Below are 19401 nucleotides of genomic sequence, written 5' to 3'. Positions count from 1 at the left end.
GACATATAATTACATGAGCAAGCTGTCATTGTAATGATCTGATAAGGTTCTCACTTCTATTATCAGTGTGTGAGTGTGTGAGTGTGTGCGTCTGTGTGTGTGTGTGTGTGTGTGTGTGTGTGTGTGTGTGTGAGATGATGATGATTATAAACATTTACTGTTTACAGAGTGTTGTGTATGATGATTCCTCTGGTTTATTTGTATATTTTTGATTTGTAGCCACAAAGAAAGGATATCGGACTACTCCACTACAACTTCAGACATTTTCTTTTGTTTTAACATGTGCTCATTATTGTACTTCATTGTTGTAACAGTATCATGGTGTACACCCATGTTATCCACTCATTGACCAGCACTGTGTGTCATTGTGTATTCTTGTCTCGCAGTTTGGATTTATTTATTTGCGATAAGAGGTTTTAAAGCCATTTCAATGCTTTCAACTAATTTCAGAAGGTTTTGAGTCATTTTACCTGAACAGGCCACACTACGATGTAGATTGTTCAGAAACTTTACACATAAAGACATGCATTCGAATTGTATATGTATATCAATTCTCAGTTTGAAGATTTTTCAGGAAATGGGTTTTCATCCCAAAAGTAAGACGATCACACTAAAACATTGAACGTTTCTATATTTTCTTTCAGCTTTCCTTTTGAGTGCTGTTTAATGTCCTGCTGGGATTAATGTTAGAAAGATTCTGTGTGTGTATCAGACATTTTGTGCAGTTAGAAACGTGGTTCTTTCTGTATATCATACTTAACATCATAACAAGTCATCAGTTTTCGCAGCATGCAGCCTTTGTTTTTATCTCTGATAACTTGTTTCCATGGTCGTGGGTCTAGTTGAGAATAGGTATTGAATCTCAAGTCTGCCGCTGCCTTCGTTTGTGAGTTTAAAGAGCCCCCTGCTGGACGTGCAGCATTTATTTTCTCATTGCTTGTAAAGTGAATGGAAAACAATCTTTATTTGGGTGATAGATGACATAACATCCCCTCCTTTTCTTGGCTTCTGCCCTTTTATCATGACAATTTGGTTCCCCTTGGAGACCATAACGCCGACTTTGACCACAATTCAAATGTGGCAGCATCGATGGAATCATGTGATCTCAACTTGTTGGCGTACTGATGAGAGCAACTCTGCGTTTGTAGCTGAATGATAACTAAGAAGGACACAAAAGGACCACTGACGTCACCGCCCACTTCACCAGCAATCTGGTGCCAGATATTTTTTTACATCTTTCCAAGTTTAAATCCATTTATTCTAAGTGTAAAGTGATAAAAGCAAACGATGGAGGTCGAGGCATCCTTCAAAGAAAGTGATATTAAACATCCAAAGATAGGCTTGTCGAATAATGCAAAAGTCCTTTACAAAGATCCGTTTTATACATCCGCATATTTCATGATTGTTTTGTTTTTTTACAGTAATGTAAATTGATCCTGTCGCAACATATAATCTCATTTTGTAAATAAGCTTGTGTGTGTCCCCGGGATTATAAACGTCTGCCTGCTGCTCTCCCAGTGACTCCTCTCTGCTACTGCTGTGGGACACCAACGTGTGTTTTTGAAAGTCTTTGTTTTGTTTAATATCTACCTCAGTCTTGGTTTACCACATGTCTACATGATGAGCTAATTTAGAGAGTAAAAACAATACCAAATGATAATACCACACAGACTGTAAAAGTAATTGACACCTCATTTACATGTAGGACCAGTCCTGGATGTCGACAACCGAATACTAAAGGGTTGGGGGCGGGGAACGATGATCGAGTGTGTATGTGGTTACCAGGCATCAGAGGCTATATTTTACACCTTTCTTTGCTGCATCTTTTATTAACATCTGTCAATGCATTAAATGGGATTCAGTGCTTTATTTCCTGTGTTCTTGTTTTGTGTTTTTGGGCACTAACACAGCCTTGCTTACAGGTTTCTTGCAAGAAGTAAAACATATTTTATGATACACTGTGTGTGTTGATTGGCAGTTATTGTTGGAATATTAAGTTAGTGTTAACAACGTGAACTCCTTTAAGAAGTTGTATCATGTGTCTGTTCAGTTGTCTTTAAAATGGGAGAAAGTTTATTAAACATGAATGAAAATGCAAAGACATGTTTAAATGCTATTCAGAATGACATTGAGTTTCAAAGTTGATACTTGACCTTGGAAACAGCTTCTGACTAAAACAATCTAGCTAAAGATAAATTTAATACTGGACGTTTCCCATCCAATGATCTGCCCAGTGGACTGGAATGGATACCCTCGAGTGAATATGATCAAAAGCTCCAGAGCAGCTCGTAAATGGATCTTGAGGTGAGATTGTTTTGTCAGCTGAGATATCTTTGTTTTTTAAAACTACTGAAAACTTAAATTTTTGCATTTTTCTTACATTTGTCGTACAATTTATCATCACACAATTATACCAGAATCCATGAATCACTTCATGTGTTTTCTTTATTTGTAACAGTAACGAGGGTCCCCCTCCTCCCTACAATATAGTTCCATATATGCATCACTGCACTCTGTTGTCATTATGTACAATGAGGCAAAATCTCACATGGGGTTGTTTTGTAGGAAAAATAATTAACTATAATTCAAACAATTATTTATTTTTTTACAGATTTACAACATTTTCAAAAAACTGAAGTCAGCGTGACTTGATAAATTCATCCTCTCTACTTTTTGTTTTGAACAGCGACGCCGGAACACAGCCAGACATAGAAGTTTATTGAAAGGGTTTATCTTTGGTACATAACACCCAAATAATTGAAAAAGGCTTCGCTTTAGGTGGTTATTCAAAATGTTCTGAGAGAAAGCGGAGGAGCTTTTATGGAAGAACCCTGTAAATGGTGAGCATAAAAAATAGATGCAGGCAGAGGGAGCAAGGAGAGTGGAATAAACAAACATCTCTGGTCCTTTCGTCTCATGAATGTGAGCACAGCTTCCTGTAATGTGAAAACATCTCTCGGGGGGGAAAAACAAGAAGAAGCGATATTCTGGCAGCACAGCAAAAAGAAAATGTTGTTTTTTTTCCTGGCTGGCTGATGACGGAGAAGTGGACGGCACAAAACATGCTCACAAGACGAGAGGCTAACGGGTGGAGGCCCCACACGACCGAGGGGCCCTGGGAAAGAAACTGAAAACTGGTGTGTGCCCGGAAGAGCGAGTCCAACAGTGAGTCTGTCTATGCCGGAGTGGCCCTTAGTTCCCTGCAGGCCCCTTCACATCCAGAGACTGGTGGGCCGCCCCTGCCTGGAGGTTGCACGCCGACGGGTCGCAGTAACCGTTGGGACCGGCGTCGCCGGGAGGCCCGGGTACACCCGACTGTCCAGGAACGCCAGGAGGTCCTCTCTGGCCGTCCCGACCGTCCTGACCGTAGCCCAGTTTGCCCGGCTCACCTGGGAACACAGCATTCGTGTTACGATGCTAGTTGCTCGGTATGAAGGATTGGTTCTCATTTTTTGGGGGGATCTATTTAGTACAACAGTCACGTTAAACACATTTAAAGATGTTTGGTTGTTACAACAGACGGACTCAGACCCTTTAAGATAGAAAGGCACGTTTGAAATGCAAAATTGACTCACCAGGAAGTCCGGGAACTCCTGGCTGACCTTTAGGTCCTCGTGCCGTGGGCCCCCTGGAGCCCCTGTCTCCCATCTCACCTGGAACACGTATGACGTCATGAAGATGTGCGTGCACCAACATGTCATGGTTTTATGTGATACATGCCAATACATCCATTACCATTGGGTCCTTTCAGTCCAAGATGTCCTGGTGGCCCTTTGAGTCCCGGAAGGCCTCTTGCTCCCCCCTGCCCAGGGAAGCCGTTGTCTCCTGGAGGACCAGATTGCCCTGGAGGGCCAGGTTTTCCAGGTAACCCAGCGGCACCGCTCTCCGGCCTCCTTAGACTAGCAGCTAACTGGGCCAGTTGTTCTGTTGGAGCAGAAGTTGACGATGGACTTAAATGTATCGAAATGAAATGTACTTTAACGTATGCATAAGTAGCAGCAAGATGTTGACTTTTGCTGACAATTATTAAGATACTTTGTATTCCATAACACGTTGTTATGAATCCTGCTGTCGCATAAGCTCATCTCTGAAAGCCTCGCATAGAGATAGACCCAAAGCTCTCGTACTGAGTCAGAGAGAAGCAGAGCGAGGTGAAACTGTGGTCACGATGTCCCTTGAGCTTCTCCTGCACTTCAACCTCTTTCTATTGAACCTGAGTGAATTGAGCTGAAAAGAGATAAGACTCTTTATTCCAGGCAATCAGCAACAGGAAATGTGCGTTCACGGGGCAAAGGATCTAATATTAATCTTGTGTGGCTTCTTCTTGCAGTGTGATATTGTGCTCCTGAGATTTGAGTTTTCTGGCTCCTGATGAAAATCCCTTGGCTTGGAGTGGAGGAAAGCTGGTCTGCTGAAAGTGAAATGAATGTTTCAGCACATTGGGTAGAAATAAAAATGGTTGGCGAGTGAGGAGATGAGCTAGAGAAGACGGTTGTATGTGAGAGAGAGAGCAGAGTCAAGAGAACAGAGGTTGTGACTTCAGAGAAATGTTTCATCCATCACACTAACAGAGACTGAAGCCTATTTCATGTTTTGGTTATTAGGCCGTCCATTTTTTTGAACTACAGAGTATTGAGCCGCCACCCAGATCAATGACACGACGAAGGGGCGGCTCCATGTGGTGTGGTTCTGGAATGAGGCATTCTGGGAAAGATTAAAGTCATGAAATGAGGCACAAGGCAACGATACACGGGGTCGGAGGTCGGTCGGTTCTTACCTTGCATGACTCGCATGCAAACTTGTTTGATGTGTTGATCGTTCGGCTCTTTACCCTAGAGGGAGAAAAAAAGATGAAAATGTCTCAAACATGTACTGTCTCTCAACTCCACAGCGCTGTTATTGTCACACATTCCCCGTCATATTAGCTGTTTTCATTCTGTTTGCTGGATTAATAAACTCTCATGTCATTCCACACCTGAGTCCTTCATTCCCTTCCCCTGGTTCTCACGCCCACCTCACCTGCAGCCCATCCCTTCCTCGGTCTGTCAGTATTTAGGTCCCCTCACTTGCACTAGTCCTCTGCCAGATTGTCTTGTGTTTTTGGGCCAAGCGCTCCAGCGTTACCGTATTCTGTATTCCTGACCTGCCTGTACCAGTCAAAGGACTCATCGCTGTTGCCCCGTCTCAGAGTCGTGCTGTTGGGTTCCAGTGTGTTGCACCATGACAGTTATCAAGTGAGAACTGCACGCTTCCTGTTTAACTGACCTGCTTTCACTACATTTCTTTGGTGGAGAACATTCTGCTGCCTTCCACAGACTAGGACCGCTTTATTCTCTTCACCCTCCTGTTACCTTAGGGTCAATTTGACCCCATTCAATGTATAACCCTCCTGTTACCTTTATATTTACTGACATATTTTACCCGTGGGGTCAATTTAACCCCAGCAATTAAAACCTCCTCCAGAAAATTATTAGAATTAATATTGTTTTCCAAGTTTAAGTGTAAGGTACTTTATGTTTGTTTGTTGACTACCTAAATAGCCCTTTAAATATATAAAAAAGTTGATATTTCTTATATGTTTGACACAGTGAAAAACAGCCTGGGGTCAAATTGACCCGAAAGAACACCGACGTTAAACATTGAATGGGGACAAATTGACCCTAAAGGTAACAGGAGGGTTAAACATTGAATGGGGTCAAATTGACCCTAAGGTAACAGGAGGGTTAAACATTGAATGGGGTCAAATTGACCCTAAGGTAACAGGAGGGTTAAGAGTAGACCCTCACGAGTAAGACATGTTGAGAAGACGAGTAGGTAAGGAAGGTTTCAAAGTAAGACATGAAGTGACATACCTGGACAGGATGCTACTTTATTTTAAAAGGATGGTGAAGTCATGACCCGCCCTACTCTGCCTCTGATTGGTTAGTCGTACTTTTGACCTTTGCTGTTCAGGTTTAGGTATAAGGATTGGCGAGGGTTAGGTATGATGATCAGGTTAAGCCAATCAGTGGCAGCGTTGGTCGGGACAAGCTGTCGCCATCCTACGAAAATAAATATTGAGTACAGGACACATGGAGGTTTAATTCCAAGTGGTAAATACATTTGATTCAGTTATGAAAACAAGTGACAGAGGAGGTTCAAATCTCTTAACTGTAATTACTCCCAATACACGTAATTCAGTGTGTCAAGATGCTTTTTTCTCAAACAAATTTCCTCAGGATGTCGATCTTGGACCTACCGCGGGGCCCTGGGACCCTCTGACTCCAGGTGGACCCCTGTTGCCCTGCATGCCCCTCGGTCCAGGTGTGCCAGGCGGCCCCTCGATCCCTGGCTGGCCTCGACTCCCCTCCGGACCTCTTTTGCCAGCTTCACCGGGGATACCGACCTTCACGAGAAAGTCACACCGGAGGAATGTGGTGAAGCTGCAGCGCCTCAATCAGAATCCTGAGACACCGGGTGAGAAGGATCTATTTGAACTCACCTCTCCTTTAGGTCCAGATTCTCCTGTGTCACCCTAAAATAAAAAGAGACAACACAGAGAGCAGGAAGGACAGTTGCTCTGGTGAGATTCTGTCCTCTGCTGATGAGCCAAGTTCAAATGAATAATGTTAGTGTTAGTGTGACAACTTACATACTCCCCTTTGTCTCCAGGGTTTCCCTCATCCCCTTGTGTTCCCTATGAAAACATCATCTGTCAATCATCTTCCCACTTTGTATTTGCATGCAGCATTACTGAGACAGGGACTCATCTCGAGTAGGAGGGTTCCATACCTGTTCTCCTTTGGTTCCTCCCTCTCCACGTTCTCCCTGTAATAACCCAGACACATGACTTCACTTGTGAAATGATCGTTCGTGTTGTGAATATTCTTTGGGCCACACTAGAGGGAGCTGATCAGCTGCTTGTTGTTGAGTATTAATCTCTCTCTTATTGTTTGACACAGTCTCTGAATGGGACCTTGTGGTGTTCTTACCCTCTCTCCCTTCACCCCGGGCAGGCCAGACGGACCAGGGAGGCCGGAGAGGCCGGGGTCACCTTTGGGTCCCTACGATAAATGAACACACACACACACACATCTGATGAGTAGACACATCTGAGCAGGTGTATAGACAAGGTATGTGGAGATCACAACCTATATGTAAGAGACTAAATGTGGCACTTACTGTGAAGCTATTTCATAAAGCATAACACCTGTTACCATGGCGGAAAATGCTAAAATATAAAAAGTTATAGTGAATGAAGTACAACTGTGGGCATGTTTTTATGTGCTATTCGCTCTTTGATCACTGAGTGGCTGTCTGAGGAATGCAGCCCAACAGAGAGCTCATTCAGCCCGCTGCCGACCAGTCTCCCCTGACTGGGAAAATAGACCTGGGCTGAGATCCAGCCTCAGACTCATACTCAGACTCAGACTTAGCCTCAGACTCAGACTTAGCCTTAGCTTAGCCTCAGCCTCAGCATCAGCCTCAGCCTCAGCCTCAGCATCAGCCTCAGCATCAGCCTCAGCCTCACCCTTAGCTTAGCCTCAGTATCAGCATCAGCTTCAGCCTCAGCCTTATCCTCAGCCTCAGCCTCAGCCTCAGCCCTATAATAGCTCTCTATTCTCTGAGACATTCCAGTGAAACAACAGCCAGGGCGATACACTCGCTCCTCCTCCAGCTCCATTCATTCAAAGTTTCAAAAGTGCATGTCCTCTGGCTGCTACGGCTTTATTTACAACATAACTAGGCATGGATGAAAAAATAGATATGAGCTTGAATCAAAATCAATGAGTAGAAAACTAACTTTCAAATCCAAATGTGCTCTTCAACTCTTGTGCTCATTACTTACCCTGGCACCTGGCTTGCCAGATGAACCTATGGGGCCTTGTCTTCCAACAGCTCCCTGGGAAGAAGAGACAACAATACGAAAGTAAAGATTACAATGAGCTGTTGAACCGAGTAGAACGGGTGATTCAAGCAGGAACAATACTCACAGGTTCACCAATCGGTCCGCCGGGTCCCAGCTCGCCCTGTTCTCCGCGATCACCCTGAGGTGGGACAGTGAAATGACACAGTGACACCACAGAGGTGAGCCGAAGGTCACAGCAGTGTCCTCACACGTGCAGCTGGTACTTACTGCTTTGCCAGCAGGCCCCGATGTTCCCAGGAGGCCGGCCAGGCCAGCGTCTCCCTGCGCGGGAACAAACAAAGTTGCTTTCACACTTTGACTACTTAGAAAACAAAATAAAAGCAAAAAGCAACTGATCATATTAAATAATCGATGGAGCAAACAACCTTAAGGCCACTCAAGCCTATTGGTCCAGGTGCACCAGGCAAACCCTGAAAAAGAGAGATAAACGTCTTAAAGAGATGCGAAGACGACTCACTGAAAGCTGAGAGGATGAAACGTCTGGCTTGAGCTTTTGACCCAAACACGCTGAAGGTGAAAAACGTGATCTGGATATTTAAATGAGGTAATGACCTTCTCGCCTACAACATGTTTCTTAATGCCGCCACAGGCTGCTCGTGTTTGCCAACCTTTTCTCATTAGTGCCTTTCATCATTAGAATAATCACAGATTAGTGGGCTGGAAACTGTCACAGCCTGTTGTATGTGTCTCGTATCACAGCGGGATGGAATGTAAAAGTGTGTATCTGTAAATTCAACCTACAGAAACTTTATTGTGTATTTTAATATAAGAGATATAAATACATTGTGACTGTGACAGAAGTGGAAATGATGAGTATCGTAGTGCAGCGGGCATGGGCTCCTGAGGAGTATCCACAGGTGCATCCAATCAGTCAGCAAGTTTGGGGTCAAAGGTCATACTCACAGGAAGCCCCTGAAGTCCAACCTCTCCAGGCACGCCTGCCTTCCCAAAGCTTCCCTGCAAGGACACCGACGGTAAAAGAATGAAGCTCCGAACAACAGAAGACTTAATGGGAATACATTTAAATATTATAAACTGGACCAGTTTTATGAATAATAAAGTCGCAAAACATGTTCTCTACCTTTGCTCCAGGCATCCCAGAAATACCCTCGCGACTGTCCACACCCGGCAAGCCCTGGTGATGACAAGCACTGAAATGAGCTGAGTCAGAACATTTGGGTTTTATTTGTCTCCATTGACCCGACACTCACGGCGTCTCCTTTGGGACCAGGAAGCCCGGTGATCCCTCTCAGCCCGAGGACGCCCTGAGAGGCAAAGCAACGGTACATTCAGTCGGTTTTGTTAAAAGTGCACAAAAAGGTTCCAGAGATGAAATTTGTATTTATTCACCTTCAAGGTCGAAGTTATGAATGTGTCAACTTACCGCCCCACCGTTAGGCCCGAGCTCGCCCGTCACGCCTCTCTGGCCATGATCCCCCTGAAATAAGGCATTAAATCATACGCAACGCAATCATACTTCATTTCCTGTCAAATTGTGAGCATGTGTCGTGTTAAAGAAACTTACAGTTGCCCCGGCAACACCCTGCGGACCTGGATTTCCATCAAAGCCTCGAGTTCCCTGCCGGAGAACAATGTTAATATTGGTACTGTAGTCGGTTAAGATGATAAACATTTTAATCGATATCTAATCTGGAATTGACAAGTTATTTGAGAAGAAGCTGACGTATGAAAGCTGCGAGGGGTTTAGAAATCAAAGGAACATTTACCAATTCTCCCTTGGAGCCCATCATTCCCATGGCTGCACGAATCCCCTGAGAACCCTGAGAGGACGAGAGAAGAGCCTCGTGAGCCGGAGACAAGGGCATCTGAACAGACTGGAACTCGAAAGACTCTAATATCATATTATTATAATAATAATGATAATAATAAATGGGGATTCTAACCGTTGGTCCTTGAGAGCCGACCTCCCCTGCACCTCCCTGGTCTCCCTCCCCCCCCTGAGGGACGGAGAGAGAGAGAACATTAGCAGAAAAGCAGCAGAAAGTCAATCAGATTAACATCAAAAAGCAATTTTACCTTCATTACCTAAGTGAAAAAAGTTAAACTGTGTGTTAATTCGAAAATTAGGCAGCCTCCCTGGAATGAGTAAAAAAACACTTTTTTATGGATTGGCCTGGGGGCTAAAGCAGAGAAATGTAATTTCCGTTCTACTGCTTTGCTAATTACAAATAATTGATACGCTGACTGTGAGGTCGACCTGAGGTGGCAAATCCATTGAGTTGGAAAGGGGCTCGGGCGTGAGGCTGCAGCACGCCACAGTGTGTGTGGTTAAAAAGGCAATTTCTTCATTTAATTATGTGCATTAGAAATGGCTATTAAGATATGTAAATACACAACAACGGAAAGGATTGAAACAACATGGGTTGCATTTGTTTACATTATGCAATGATGATGCTGCTTGATTGTCTGATCTTAAAAAAGTCTCCAAAAGGTAAAAGATGAAACTCTGATTCAGACAAACTGTCGAGCTATTAGAAATGTTTGATTAAAAAAAGGCTAAGAAAGTCTCCCCGGGTTGTCATGAATCTTATGATATTGTTAAATATCTAATAAAGACTAACTGGAACATATAACTGTAAAACAAAACAAAAAGACAAAATCTTCGCAGCACTGCATGTGTGTACCTGGGTCACACAATCAAATTGTGCCAGGGTGCAATCTTACGTATAGTTTAATGTTCTTCTTTAATGTCACGGCATTATACATGTTGGACATCTGGTTATTCTGTTGTGAGCTGTAAACATCTTGATATCTGTGAGTGGGAAACAGGCAGATGGCCTCTCACATGAAACTTTCAGTGGAGGAGAACGTCCTGGTGGTGGACGCTCACAGCCTGACAGTAAATCATCTGCTGGCACGCGGTGATAAAGGCGCAGACTCATTTCCATTCATATCATAGTGCATAGACACATTACAGGGAGAAGCTCGTTGTGCTTGAGCATCATTTCAAATCAATCATCCTCTATGCTTTGCAAGATGTCAGAGGCATTTCACACGGGCGTGTATCACTTCCTCTTGAAATAGAACAGCCGAATAATACTTGTCTCAAGGTGCAAAGAATCCCCGTTTCACATTGAAGTCATGGATCATTTTTATCTCTGAGGCGTTGTGGCGTGTGTGACAGGAAAAGTAACTATTCATGCAGTTTTATGTGAGTATAAATGTAAACTGTTGATGTTTAAAACATTTCATCTGATTATTTTATTTCCCGAAATGGAACATATTTTACCTTGTGCCCTTGTTTCCCGGGTTCTCCTCCTTCACCTTTTACACCTTTGTGGCCCTTGAAACATACAGAGAATAAATAAAACACTCGTTTTAAACATTATATTTTTGAGGGCACGAATAGGATTTTAGTGCGACACCAAAACTCCTCTCACCTTCATGCCAGGAAGACCAGGATGTCCCGAGGTCCCAGGCGGACAAGAGTTTGGACACTAAACAACAACAGACGAGTCAGAAAATGTTCCGGACAATTTATGAATATAAAGTCTCATTATATTTCACAGAAAAACAAGCTTTACCAGCTCAGCGCTGCTTTGCATTCCAGCTGCACCCTGAAATTGAGATAAAAGTTCCTCCTTTTATATTGTGATTTATCAACATGATGATGGATCTAAAGAGCTTTTATGCCACCAGATAAAAGTGCATGTGCAGAGGTGGCATCGCTCACAAGTCCGCAGTAAGTGTAGGTCTGCAACATCCCATGTGATGTAGAATGAAGTCAAATGTAATCATTTGCAAATCTGTGTCACTTACTCTGGCCCCCGTTGGCCCATGGGGTCCCTGTGGCCCTCTCACACCGATGGACCCCTGCAGAAACACATGCAATGTGTCAAAAAGCACACCAAGAGAACAGAGGCACTGCACCCTCCAACATGACGGTAGTCTCGGCGTGGGCCGAGCTTTCCTTTGCTCGACTGTGACGTGCACACAACAACACGTTACCCGACGAAACATGTTGGCCAAGCCAACACTCTTGATGGAAGCGGTTTGACTATTCAAATGTTTATGCTCTGACATTTCACCTGTTGTGTTTTCCTAAACTAAAATAGTGTTTGGATCAGTGCCCTGTGAAATGAATTCAATATTTTAAGAAACATCCATAAAACCAAAAAAATACATTCTTTTAAGTTTCTCTTTTTTACGCGAATGTACCTCAACCAGATTTTAGCCAGTAAGATTGAGTGTGCTTTCGAGTCTGCAAATACATTTTAGCGAGCTCACTTGTGATATGTGCGAGTATATGTCTGTATTCATATTTCATGTTACTATGTATAGTAGAAGGTGACGCTAATCTAAATGTACTATGAGACATTGGGAGCTAAACTCAGATTGCAAACCTGATATTATATCTAAAATCACTGTTAGCTGATGTGGACTTGTGAAATAAAAAAATTATACAAAATAAAGCTTGTAAAATACAGTACTTTTGGATTCATTATATTATAGGTATGTTTGTATTCAAGTATACATTTGGTCATAGACCTGTAGTTTCAGTTTATTGTATTGCTGTACAGTCCAGATACATGTATATATGAGTCTAATTATGATCCATAGACAGGTTTCTATGATGTATCTGGTGAAAGTGGCTTCACGTACATTCAGTGTGTTTCACTGCAGCTTGGAGCAACTTAGCCGACACGGGAGGATAAACGGGTCTAATGAGAGCGTTCCAGCTCCTCGGTGCTCATGGTGGGAGGAGTGGTTGCTGCAGTGTATTTTCTAGTAACAAACTATTTTTCTTTCTGTACTCACAATTGTTCCAACTTTTCCAACTTCACCCCCAAGTCCTCCGGGTCCAGGTGGTCCCTGTTCAAAGTAACATTCTGGTATTCAGTATTCACACTTTGATAAAGACCACCAAGTGTAAATAAACTGTGGTATTCGTTGTGTAGCATAAATAACTTACCATCAGTCCATCAGGCCCAACGCCCTAAAGAGAGACATATACAGTATGACATATAGTGTTTGATGTATATCATTTGGTGTACACGATACAGACATAAATAATAAATGTAGACACTTCGAGATGATGTTATTTCCTGATGTTCATGGATCATGATCTGATCCTTGGACTGACAGGTCTAGAAAGGAAAAGATACTCACAGTGGCTCCGCGAGGTCCAGACTTTCCAGGTTCTCCCTAAAGAACAAAGATAAAGACATTAGATACATAGAAGTAGAAATAGAAATAACAGCTGAAACACTGTGTGAGCCTCCAGTTAACATTCCTCCAGCTCATCACGTCACATGACACACTTGACCCAGCAATGTTTAGCCTAATGAGGACCGATGTTGGGGCTCCGCTCCCCATGGAGATTACGCAGAAGACTTGCAGGATTAAGTCTCATTTGTCATGAGGAATTGGTTTATGCACCGCGGCTCCTGCTGCTATGCCAAAAACACCGGACAGCAGCTTGGCCCCATTTCACTGACGGCCTCTGAAGCAGGAAAGCAAAGACTCATTAGTCACTCACTTTCTGTTCGAGGGGACCGTCGGGCCCAGGATCTCCAACGAGGCCGGTCAAACCCTGCAGAGGATAGACATCGTGTTTAACTAATGCATCAGAACAAAATAACACCCTTAGAGCACATATTGTCACCTTTACATTTGAAGATTATTCAACAGGCAATATTTATATCCCCATCTGTTAATAATTGTAAATCCACTATCAGATGTCCATGTCTTACATCATCATACCATAATCATACTCCAGTGGGAGGAGTTCTACATATTCATAAATGGGATTAACTAGACTATAAAATAAGATATGATAAGATATTCCTTTATTATTCCCACAGTGGGGAAATTGCAGGATCACAGCAGCGGGTGCACATTAGAGCATTGATAAAAATAAAACACACAACACAAAACACAATAACAATGCTTAATACTAAAATACTAAATATACAGAGGAAACATGACATATACACAAGGCAGTGACCAAAGTGAATTTCCAGCAGGTTAAAGTGTCCAGGAAAATAAAGTGCTGAGTGTGCCAAGATCTCCAGCGATCGACTGCAGTTTGTTGTGCCGCCTGACGGCAGCGGGAAGGAAGGACTATAACACCCCTCCTCTGAAGTATTTCAATACATAGTGCACTTGCAGCTCAACGTTTATCAGTCACATGGAAATCAAAGGTCTGTTGAGCGCGTCATGAGGTCCACAGGAGAAACTTCACAGACACACAGGAAAAGTCAGCACCGGGGGCAGAGGGCAAAACTCTCCGCCTGCAAACCAAGCAGAGAGCCACATTCCTCTGGCTCATTTCAAACAAACGCACTGAAAGGAATCTTTCCACACCATTTTGAGGATTCTCGACAGCAGATACCAACAGCGGCAGGCCAACAAAGCTGCTGTTGTTCTCATAGACCTGGTTTATGTATCGAGGTATAACACAGCAGCAGCGGCTCATAATGCATACAACAAATGCGTTATATTAAATGGCATTCTGAAACTCCTTCAAGGTGAACCAATATGCACCTACACCCCCTCTTCTTTATTTATCACCAGTATTGTGTTTGGATGTTTTCATAACCATCCTTTAAACTCCAGGGAGCAAAGTTAATTACACACGGCAGGGTTTACCTTCTTAAAAAGGAAATTAGATTTTGTTCATCCTGTTTAAGAAATTCCTCACATTTTTGCACACATTCAACCAACATCCCACGCTCAATCTTAAATCCCATTGGTTCCCTATGCCAGACTGAATAGTGTCAACGTACTCTATGAAGGTGGGAGGATCACACTTTGGAGGTCCCCCCTCTTGCAGACTTGTGGATTGCATGTTTACCTTGTTGTGGCTAACAATGTAGATGTACTATATGACATATGCATGGGTGATTAAATATGAAACAAAGTGTACTCACATCATTTCCAGGAATGCCAGGTAATCCTGAAGAGCCAGGTTTGCCTGCATCTCCACCAGGGCCCTCAAAACAAAGTCCATACACACATCTTTCAGTCAAATACAAAACCACGAAAAGCAATGCATCTTTTAATTGTATTTAATATCATAATTACAGGAAGTCCCTCATCGCCATCTGCTCCCCTTTCCCCCTGAAATGAAAGAGATGAAATGCTTTAAGATGAGCAGATGGGGAACTATGTCTTAGTATTTGGTCCATGATGTGGATAATGTTTCAGAACTGAGAGCACTTACATCAATGCCATCAATTCCTGGGACACCTGCAGGTCCAGGAGGGCCAGCAGGTCCTTGGCTCCTCTGAGTGACAAAACAATGAAAATAACAATAAAAATATTACAAAATGTGAGCTTACATTTCAAAAAAGGCCCTACCAACTTCTTCTTATACTGACAATATGAACATTGAGAACAGGTGTATCGACTTATTGTATGTTAAGACTGTCTGGGACACATTGAAATAGCTTACAGTCTTAACTTTGGTTTCTGATTGCAGAAAGCATCAGCATGCTGTCGCACTTTGCAAAAGGAAACATTTAAAAAAGGAAACTACAGACAAAAGTCTCATGACTGGTTTTTTTTAATGCCAGATGGACAATAAATTTACCGGATGAAACAAGCTCAGTATCTCGCCACAATTGTCTGTAAAATGCATCGTGTTATCTGTCAGCAGACAAACACTCACCTGTACCTCTGTCACGTCAGTCTATAGAGACACAGAGAGATACCAGAGAGAGAGAGAGAGAGAGAGAACAACACAATTAGTCTTACTTGAGCGGAGCAGATAAGGACAAGCTGCAGAAGCAGACCCACAAGTGGCCCTCTAACGCTGGGGCCCGGAGCCATGATGTCCCTGTGGGCAGGAAAGGTAGACGGTGTAATCCTTTCTCTGGGATCTGTTGGGTTGAAGGAGCCCCCAACAAAACAAGCCAACTGAATGGGCTTCAGCTACCTAGACGGTCCGAGGTCCCACAGCCACCAGGAGGCTCATGTATATTCATACAAAGTGTGGTTACCAGAAGGGATTGGAGGATTTTCAGAGGGGAGGGGCCTCAATGCAAACACCGCTAATAGGGAGTGTCAGCGGGTTATTTAACCTCTCCCAATTGGTATATTCCAATGAGACAAATGTAAGTTTTCACTGTAATTATCAAACATATCTTGTGAGGGCGGCCAAGTTTAAAGACACATAAAAACAGTATCGCTTTTACGCACTCAATTTAGGAGTTAAATTGATTTCCCCTCCCCATTTAGAGCAATTAGGGTCATCCCACTAAACCAAAAGCTCCGACACCTCAAACTACGAACCCTATTGTTATTCATAGTGTTAATGTTCCTTACTATTGTCCTGGCCGGGAGGCCATCACAAGCCTCTGTCCGGGCTTGCGTCACGTCGCAGTGAATCAGCATTGATTGGAGTTCAAACTTGATAAATGCACAAAGGACAAACACTACATTAGCACAATATGTTCATGTCAGTGCAATATGTTCATGTGTAATCCCGGAGCACGTTGTATTTGTTTAGACCAAGAGGCTGTCTCCATTCACAGCTTGTATTCTTCGCCACAACCTGCAACAAATTCCACACCTATGTCGGTAAAGTCTAAATGGAGACACAGCGGACGTCGACGATACTGAACATTTTCCCAGACAAACCAAACAGGAGGGTGAGAAAACACAGGGCTCCCCAAACGTGTGCATGTCAAAGCACAAACTGCTCTGCTTCGAACATATAGGATTCTTAATGCGAGCATTTTAAAATTCCGATGTTACTCTTGGTCGCTTCATGAAGTCCTAAAGGGATAAAGGTTCTTGTAAAAGCATACACAAACATGCTGTTCCTCTTCAGCTCAAAATGTAATAAATTCCGTAGAACATAAGTAAACAGGGTTTTCTTTAAATAAATAAGTCCTATATCAGTCAGAAAACATTGCACACTGGTGAAAGCTCTAACTATTCATCTCATGCAGGTCTAAACCTTAGGTAAACTGAATGAATACGCATCATATACAGTCAAGAAGAAAAGATAAATGTGTCTCTCTCTTTTAAATAATTAAATAAAGAATGGCAAAATGAAAACTGTTAAATAATGTTGTATGGTGCTTTAGAAACGGGATCACTTTCCACCAATCTCCCTGAACTATCTCTAGATTCTGGAGATAGTTCAGGGAGATTGGTGGAAAGTGATCCCGTCATCTTCATCATCTAGAGTCTAGATGATGAAGTGTTGGGCTCAAGCTGTGGAAGTGGTGGATTTCTAAAGTGTCTGAATATATAATATATAGTTATTGCTTTAGTCGGCTCAGTGCTTTGATGGACGTACCGGAATCGCCACCGCTGGATTGTCTTTGAGCTTTCCTATCAATGTGAATCCATCCAAGCTGACTTTCTGTCTGGGTGGTATATTTTGGGAGCCGACCATGACACAGTCCACGAAAAGTACAACAGAGCGCCTGCTGACTTGGAGCAGGACTTGGTGCCACTGGTCATTGAAAAGAAAAGCCAGAGGGCTGAAAGCAACAATTTGCCTCCCGGTGTCCAGCATTGTGACGGTAAACTCCAGAGACCGAGACTCCCCGTTGAGTCTGACGGCGAGCTGCTCCTTTCCATTTTCATTCTGCATTTGCCAGATATTCCAGGTTTTGTTTATGGCGCTGCCACTCATGCGCAGCACGGCCACAAATGCAAACTCCTCTGGCAACCCCAGGGGATAAGCTGACCTGAAACATAAAGGATGAACTATTAAACACTCAGCTTGAATGTTCGATGAACAAAAAGAAAGAATATTCCAATAAGGATGTATTATGTCTGTATCATCCTGTTTATGATGTTCAGATCATATGACTCTGTAACGACTCCATGGCCGTCACCCGTGGGTTTCCCCCCAAAGCACCAGAGATTAGCAGACAACGAGGTATTCGGGAACATGCTTTATTCACTCCAGCAGACCGCACGACGGCGCCTCTGCTCACTCTCCCCTTCTCAACTCTCAACTGCTCCTTTTATGAGAGCAGCCAAGGCCTAATTGGAGACTCCACCCCCACAGCTGCCACAGTCTCATAATATGAATTGAACTGTGTGATTTCGTTCTAAAGTTGTATTCTTGAAGGAATGTGGTGGTACAGGTATATCCAGTTATTATGTTCAGGACCATGGACAGGGTAAATTGCGTAATGCCATTTTTAACCAGTAGAGGTCAGTATTCACTCGTGTAACTCCATTTTAAGGCCCTGAAGTTTACCTTGTGTTGATCCTAAAGTTGAATGCTGAGCCTATTCGATAAGCAACGTGCTGTGGAGATGATCCTGTAACCTTTTTAATAGTTCCTCTTCTTGCCAGCTCAGCAATCTGGAATTGGGACATAATGTCAAACCCTAAGAGCACAGAGACACAAGAGTGGTTAAATGCATCTTGCAGGTCCATGACCGTGGGTTGATTCTACTATATCACAAATTGCTCGAATGATTATTGGAAGCAAAACAAAACAATATGCATATACTTACAATAAGCATTTGAGCTTTTTCCAAACTCTGCTAATATAAAAATAATATGATTCTTTTTACAGTTTTCAAAAACATACAGTATCTGCAGAATAAGTATACGTTTTACTATATATAATATGTATATATACAGATATGTACATATATATCTGTATATATATATACAGATATATATTTATATATATATATATACATATATGTATGTGTGTGTGTGTGTGTGTGTGTTTGTGTGTGTGTGTGTGTGTGTGTGTGTGTGTGTGGGTGTGTGTGTGTGAAAGCAAACTATGCTTATAGTTTTGGTGAATCCACCTGGGAAATGGTCCTCCCCAATGCTGATCTGAGGGCACATGGACTGCTGCTCCAGATGAATACCAACTTGAGATGAAAATCTCACAGCTGCTAAATGGAAACAGAAAGCAACCGGTTAGTAGTCCGCGTTTGTGTGTGTGTGTGTGTGTGTGTGTGTGTGTGTGTGTGTGTGTGTGTGTGTGTGTGTGTGTGTGTGTGTGTGTGTGTGTGTGTGTGTGTGTGTGTGTGTGTGTGTGTGTGTGTGTGTGTGTGTGTGTGTGTGTGTGTTGTGGGAAGAGAATAAAAGCTCAGTGTTTGGAAAGCTGCACCATTGCCTTGAATAAATATGAGGCTATCTCTGGTTGTTTGTGGTTTCCTCTTTAACACGTAAGTTCTAGATTGGCCTATTTTAACACATCTGGACAGGAAGTTTGACATTTGACAAGCAGGGAGTCAGCTTTATATTAATTATCTGACACTGATCACATGTCCAGAGTTATTCAATTGATAAGAAGGTAAGACACAATAATGCAAACGCCTCATGGAACAAAGACTATGTCATATGGGAAGTGCCTTATATCAATGAATATCAATTAGCAGAGTGTGTCTGCTATAAATGATTCTTTAAACACATATTGAATGGTTTCAAATGACTTGTGTTCGAAACAAAAGGTTGAAGCTTCGTGTTTGTGTGAAAAGTTGATGGAAAACACACAAAATACAACACAAAATCTTTGAGTGACAACAGAGAAAAAT

General features: G+C 42.8%; 2 protein-coding genes across 5 annotated transcripts in view; both read right to left on the bottom strand.

Moving 5' to 3' along the window:
* The window catches only part of LOC130206856 (cilia- and flagella-associated protein 46-like), a 233052-nt gene that overhangs the window by 73721 nt on the left and 139930 nt on the right, over nucleotides 1–19401 (bottom strand). The window lies entirely within an intron of this gene.
* Nucleotides 2585–15764, bottom strand: col9a1b (collagen, type IX, alpha 1b). Of its 2 annotated transcripts, XM_056435051.1 has the most exons (32): nucleotides 15629–15764; nucleotides 15096–15158; nucleotides 14957–14992; nucleotides 14803–14865; nucleotides 13410–13463; nucleotides 13040–13075; nucleotides 12843–12866; nucleotides 12689–12742; nucleotides 11690–11743; nucleotides 11455–11487; nucleotides 11311–11367; nucleotides 11160–11213; nucleotides 9814–9867; nucleotides 9637–9690; nucleotides 9435–9488; nucleotides 9294–9347; nucleotides 9121–9174; nucleotides 8991–9044; nucleotides 8813–8866; nucleotides 8275–8319; nucleotides 8117–8170; nucleotides 7974–8027; nucleotides 7829–7882; nucleotides 6972–7043; nucleotides 6772–6807; nucleotides 6632–6676; nucleotides 6482–6514; nucleotides 6239–6385; nucleotides 4778–4832; nucleotides 3736–3924; nucleotides 3576–3653; nucleotides 2585–3389 (listed from the first exon to the last, which is right to left on the bottom strand). In XM_056435051.1, exons 1-32 carry the CDS (start codon nucleotides 15701–15703, stop codon nucleotides 3193–3195), a joined length of 2040 nt encoding a protein of 679 aa, XP_056291026.1. In that variant the 5' UTR covers nucleotides 15704–15764; the 3' UTR covers nucleotides 2585–3192. The 2 variants fall into 2 exon arrangements, with proteins under 2 accessions (XP_056291026.1, XP_056291027.1); XM_056435052.1 differs by lacking the exons at nucleotides 2585–3389; nucleotides 3576–3653; nucleotides 3736–3924 and adding an exon at nucleotides 3947–4411.

The sequence above is a fragment of the Pseudoliparis swirei genome, chromosome 17 (assembly GCF_029220125.1).
Source record: "Pseudoliparis swirei isolate HS2019 ecotype Mariana Trench chromosome 17, NWPU_hadal_v1, whole genome shotgun sequence".
Lineage (NCBI taxonomy): Eukaryota > Metazoa > Chordata > Actinopteri > Perciformes > Liparidae > Pseudoliparis > Pseudoliparis swirei.
Note: the sequence above shows the minus strand (reverse complement) of the source record. Positions and strands in the feature narration are given on the sequence as shown.

Coding starts and splice junctions, on each gene's coding strand:
- col9a1b (XM_056435051.1), bottom strand. CDS start 15,703: ATGGCTCCGGGCCCCAGCGTTAGAGGGCCACTTGTGGGTCTGCTTCTG. Junction 11,488..11,689: donor ATGGGCCAACGGGGGCCAGA/GTAAGTGACACA, acceptor TCTCAATTTCAG/GGTGCAGCTGGAATGCAAAG. Junction 8,171..8,274: donor TAGGCTTGAGTGGCCTTAAG/GTTGTTTGCTCC, acceptor GTTCCCGCGCAG/GGAGACGCTGGCCTGGCCGG.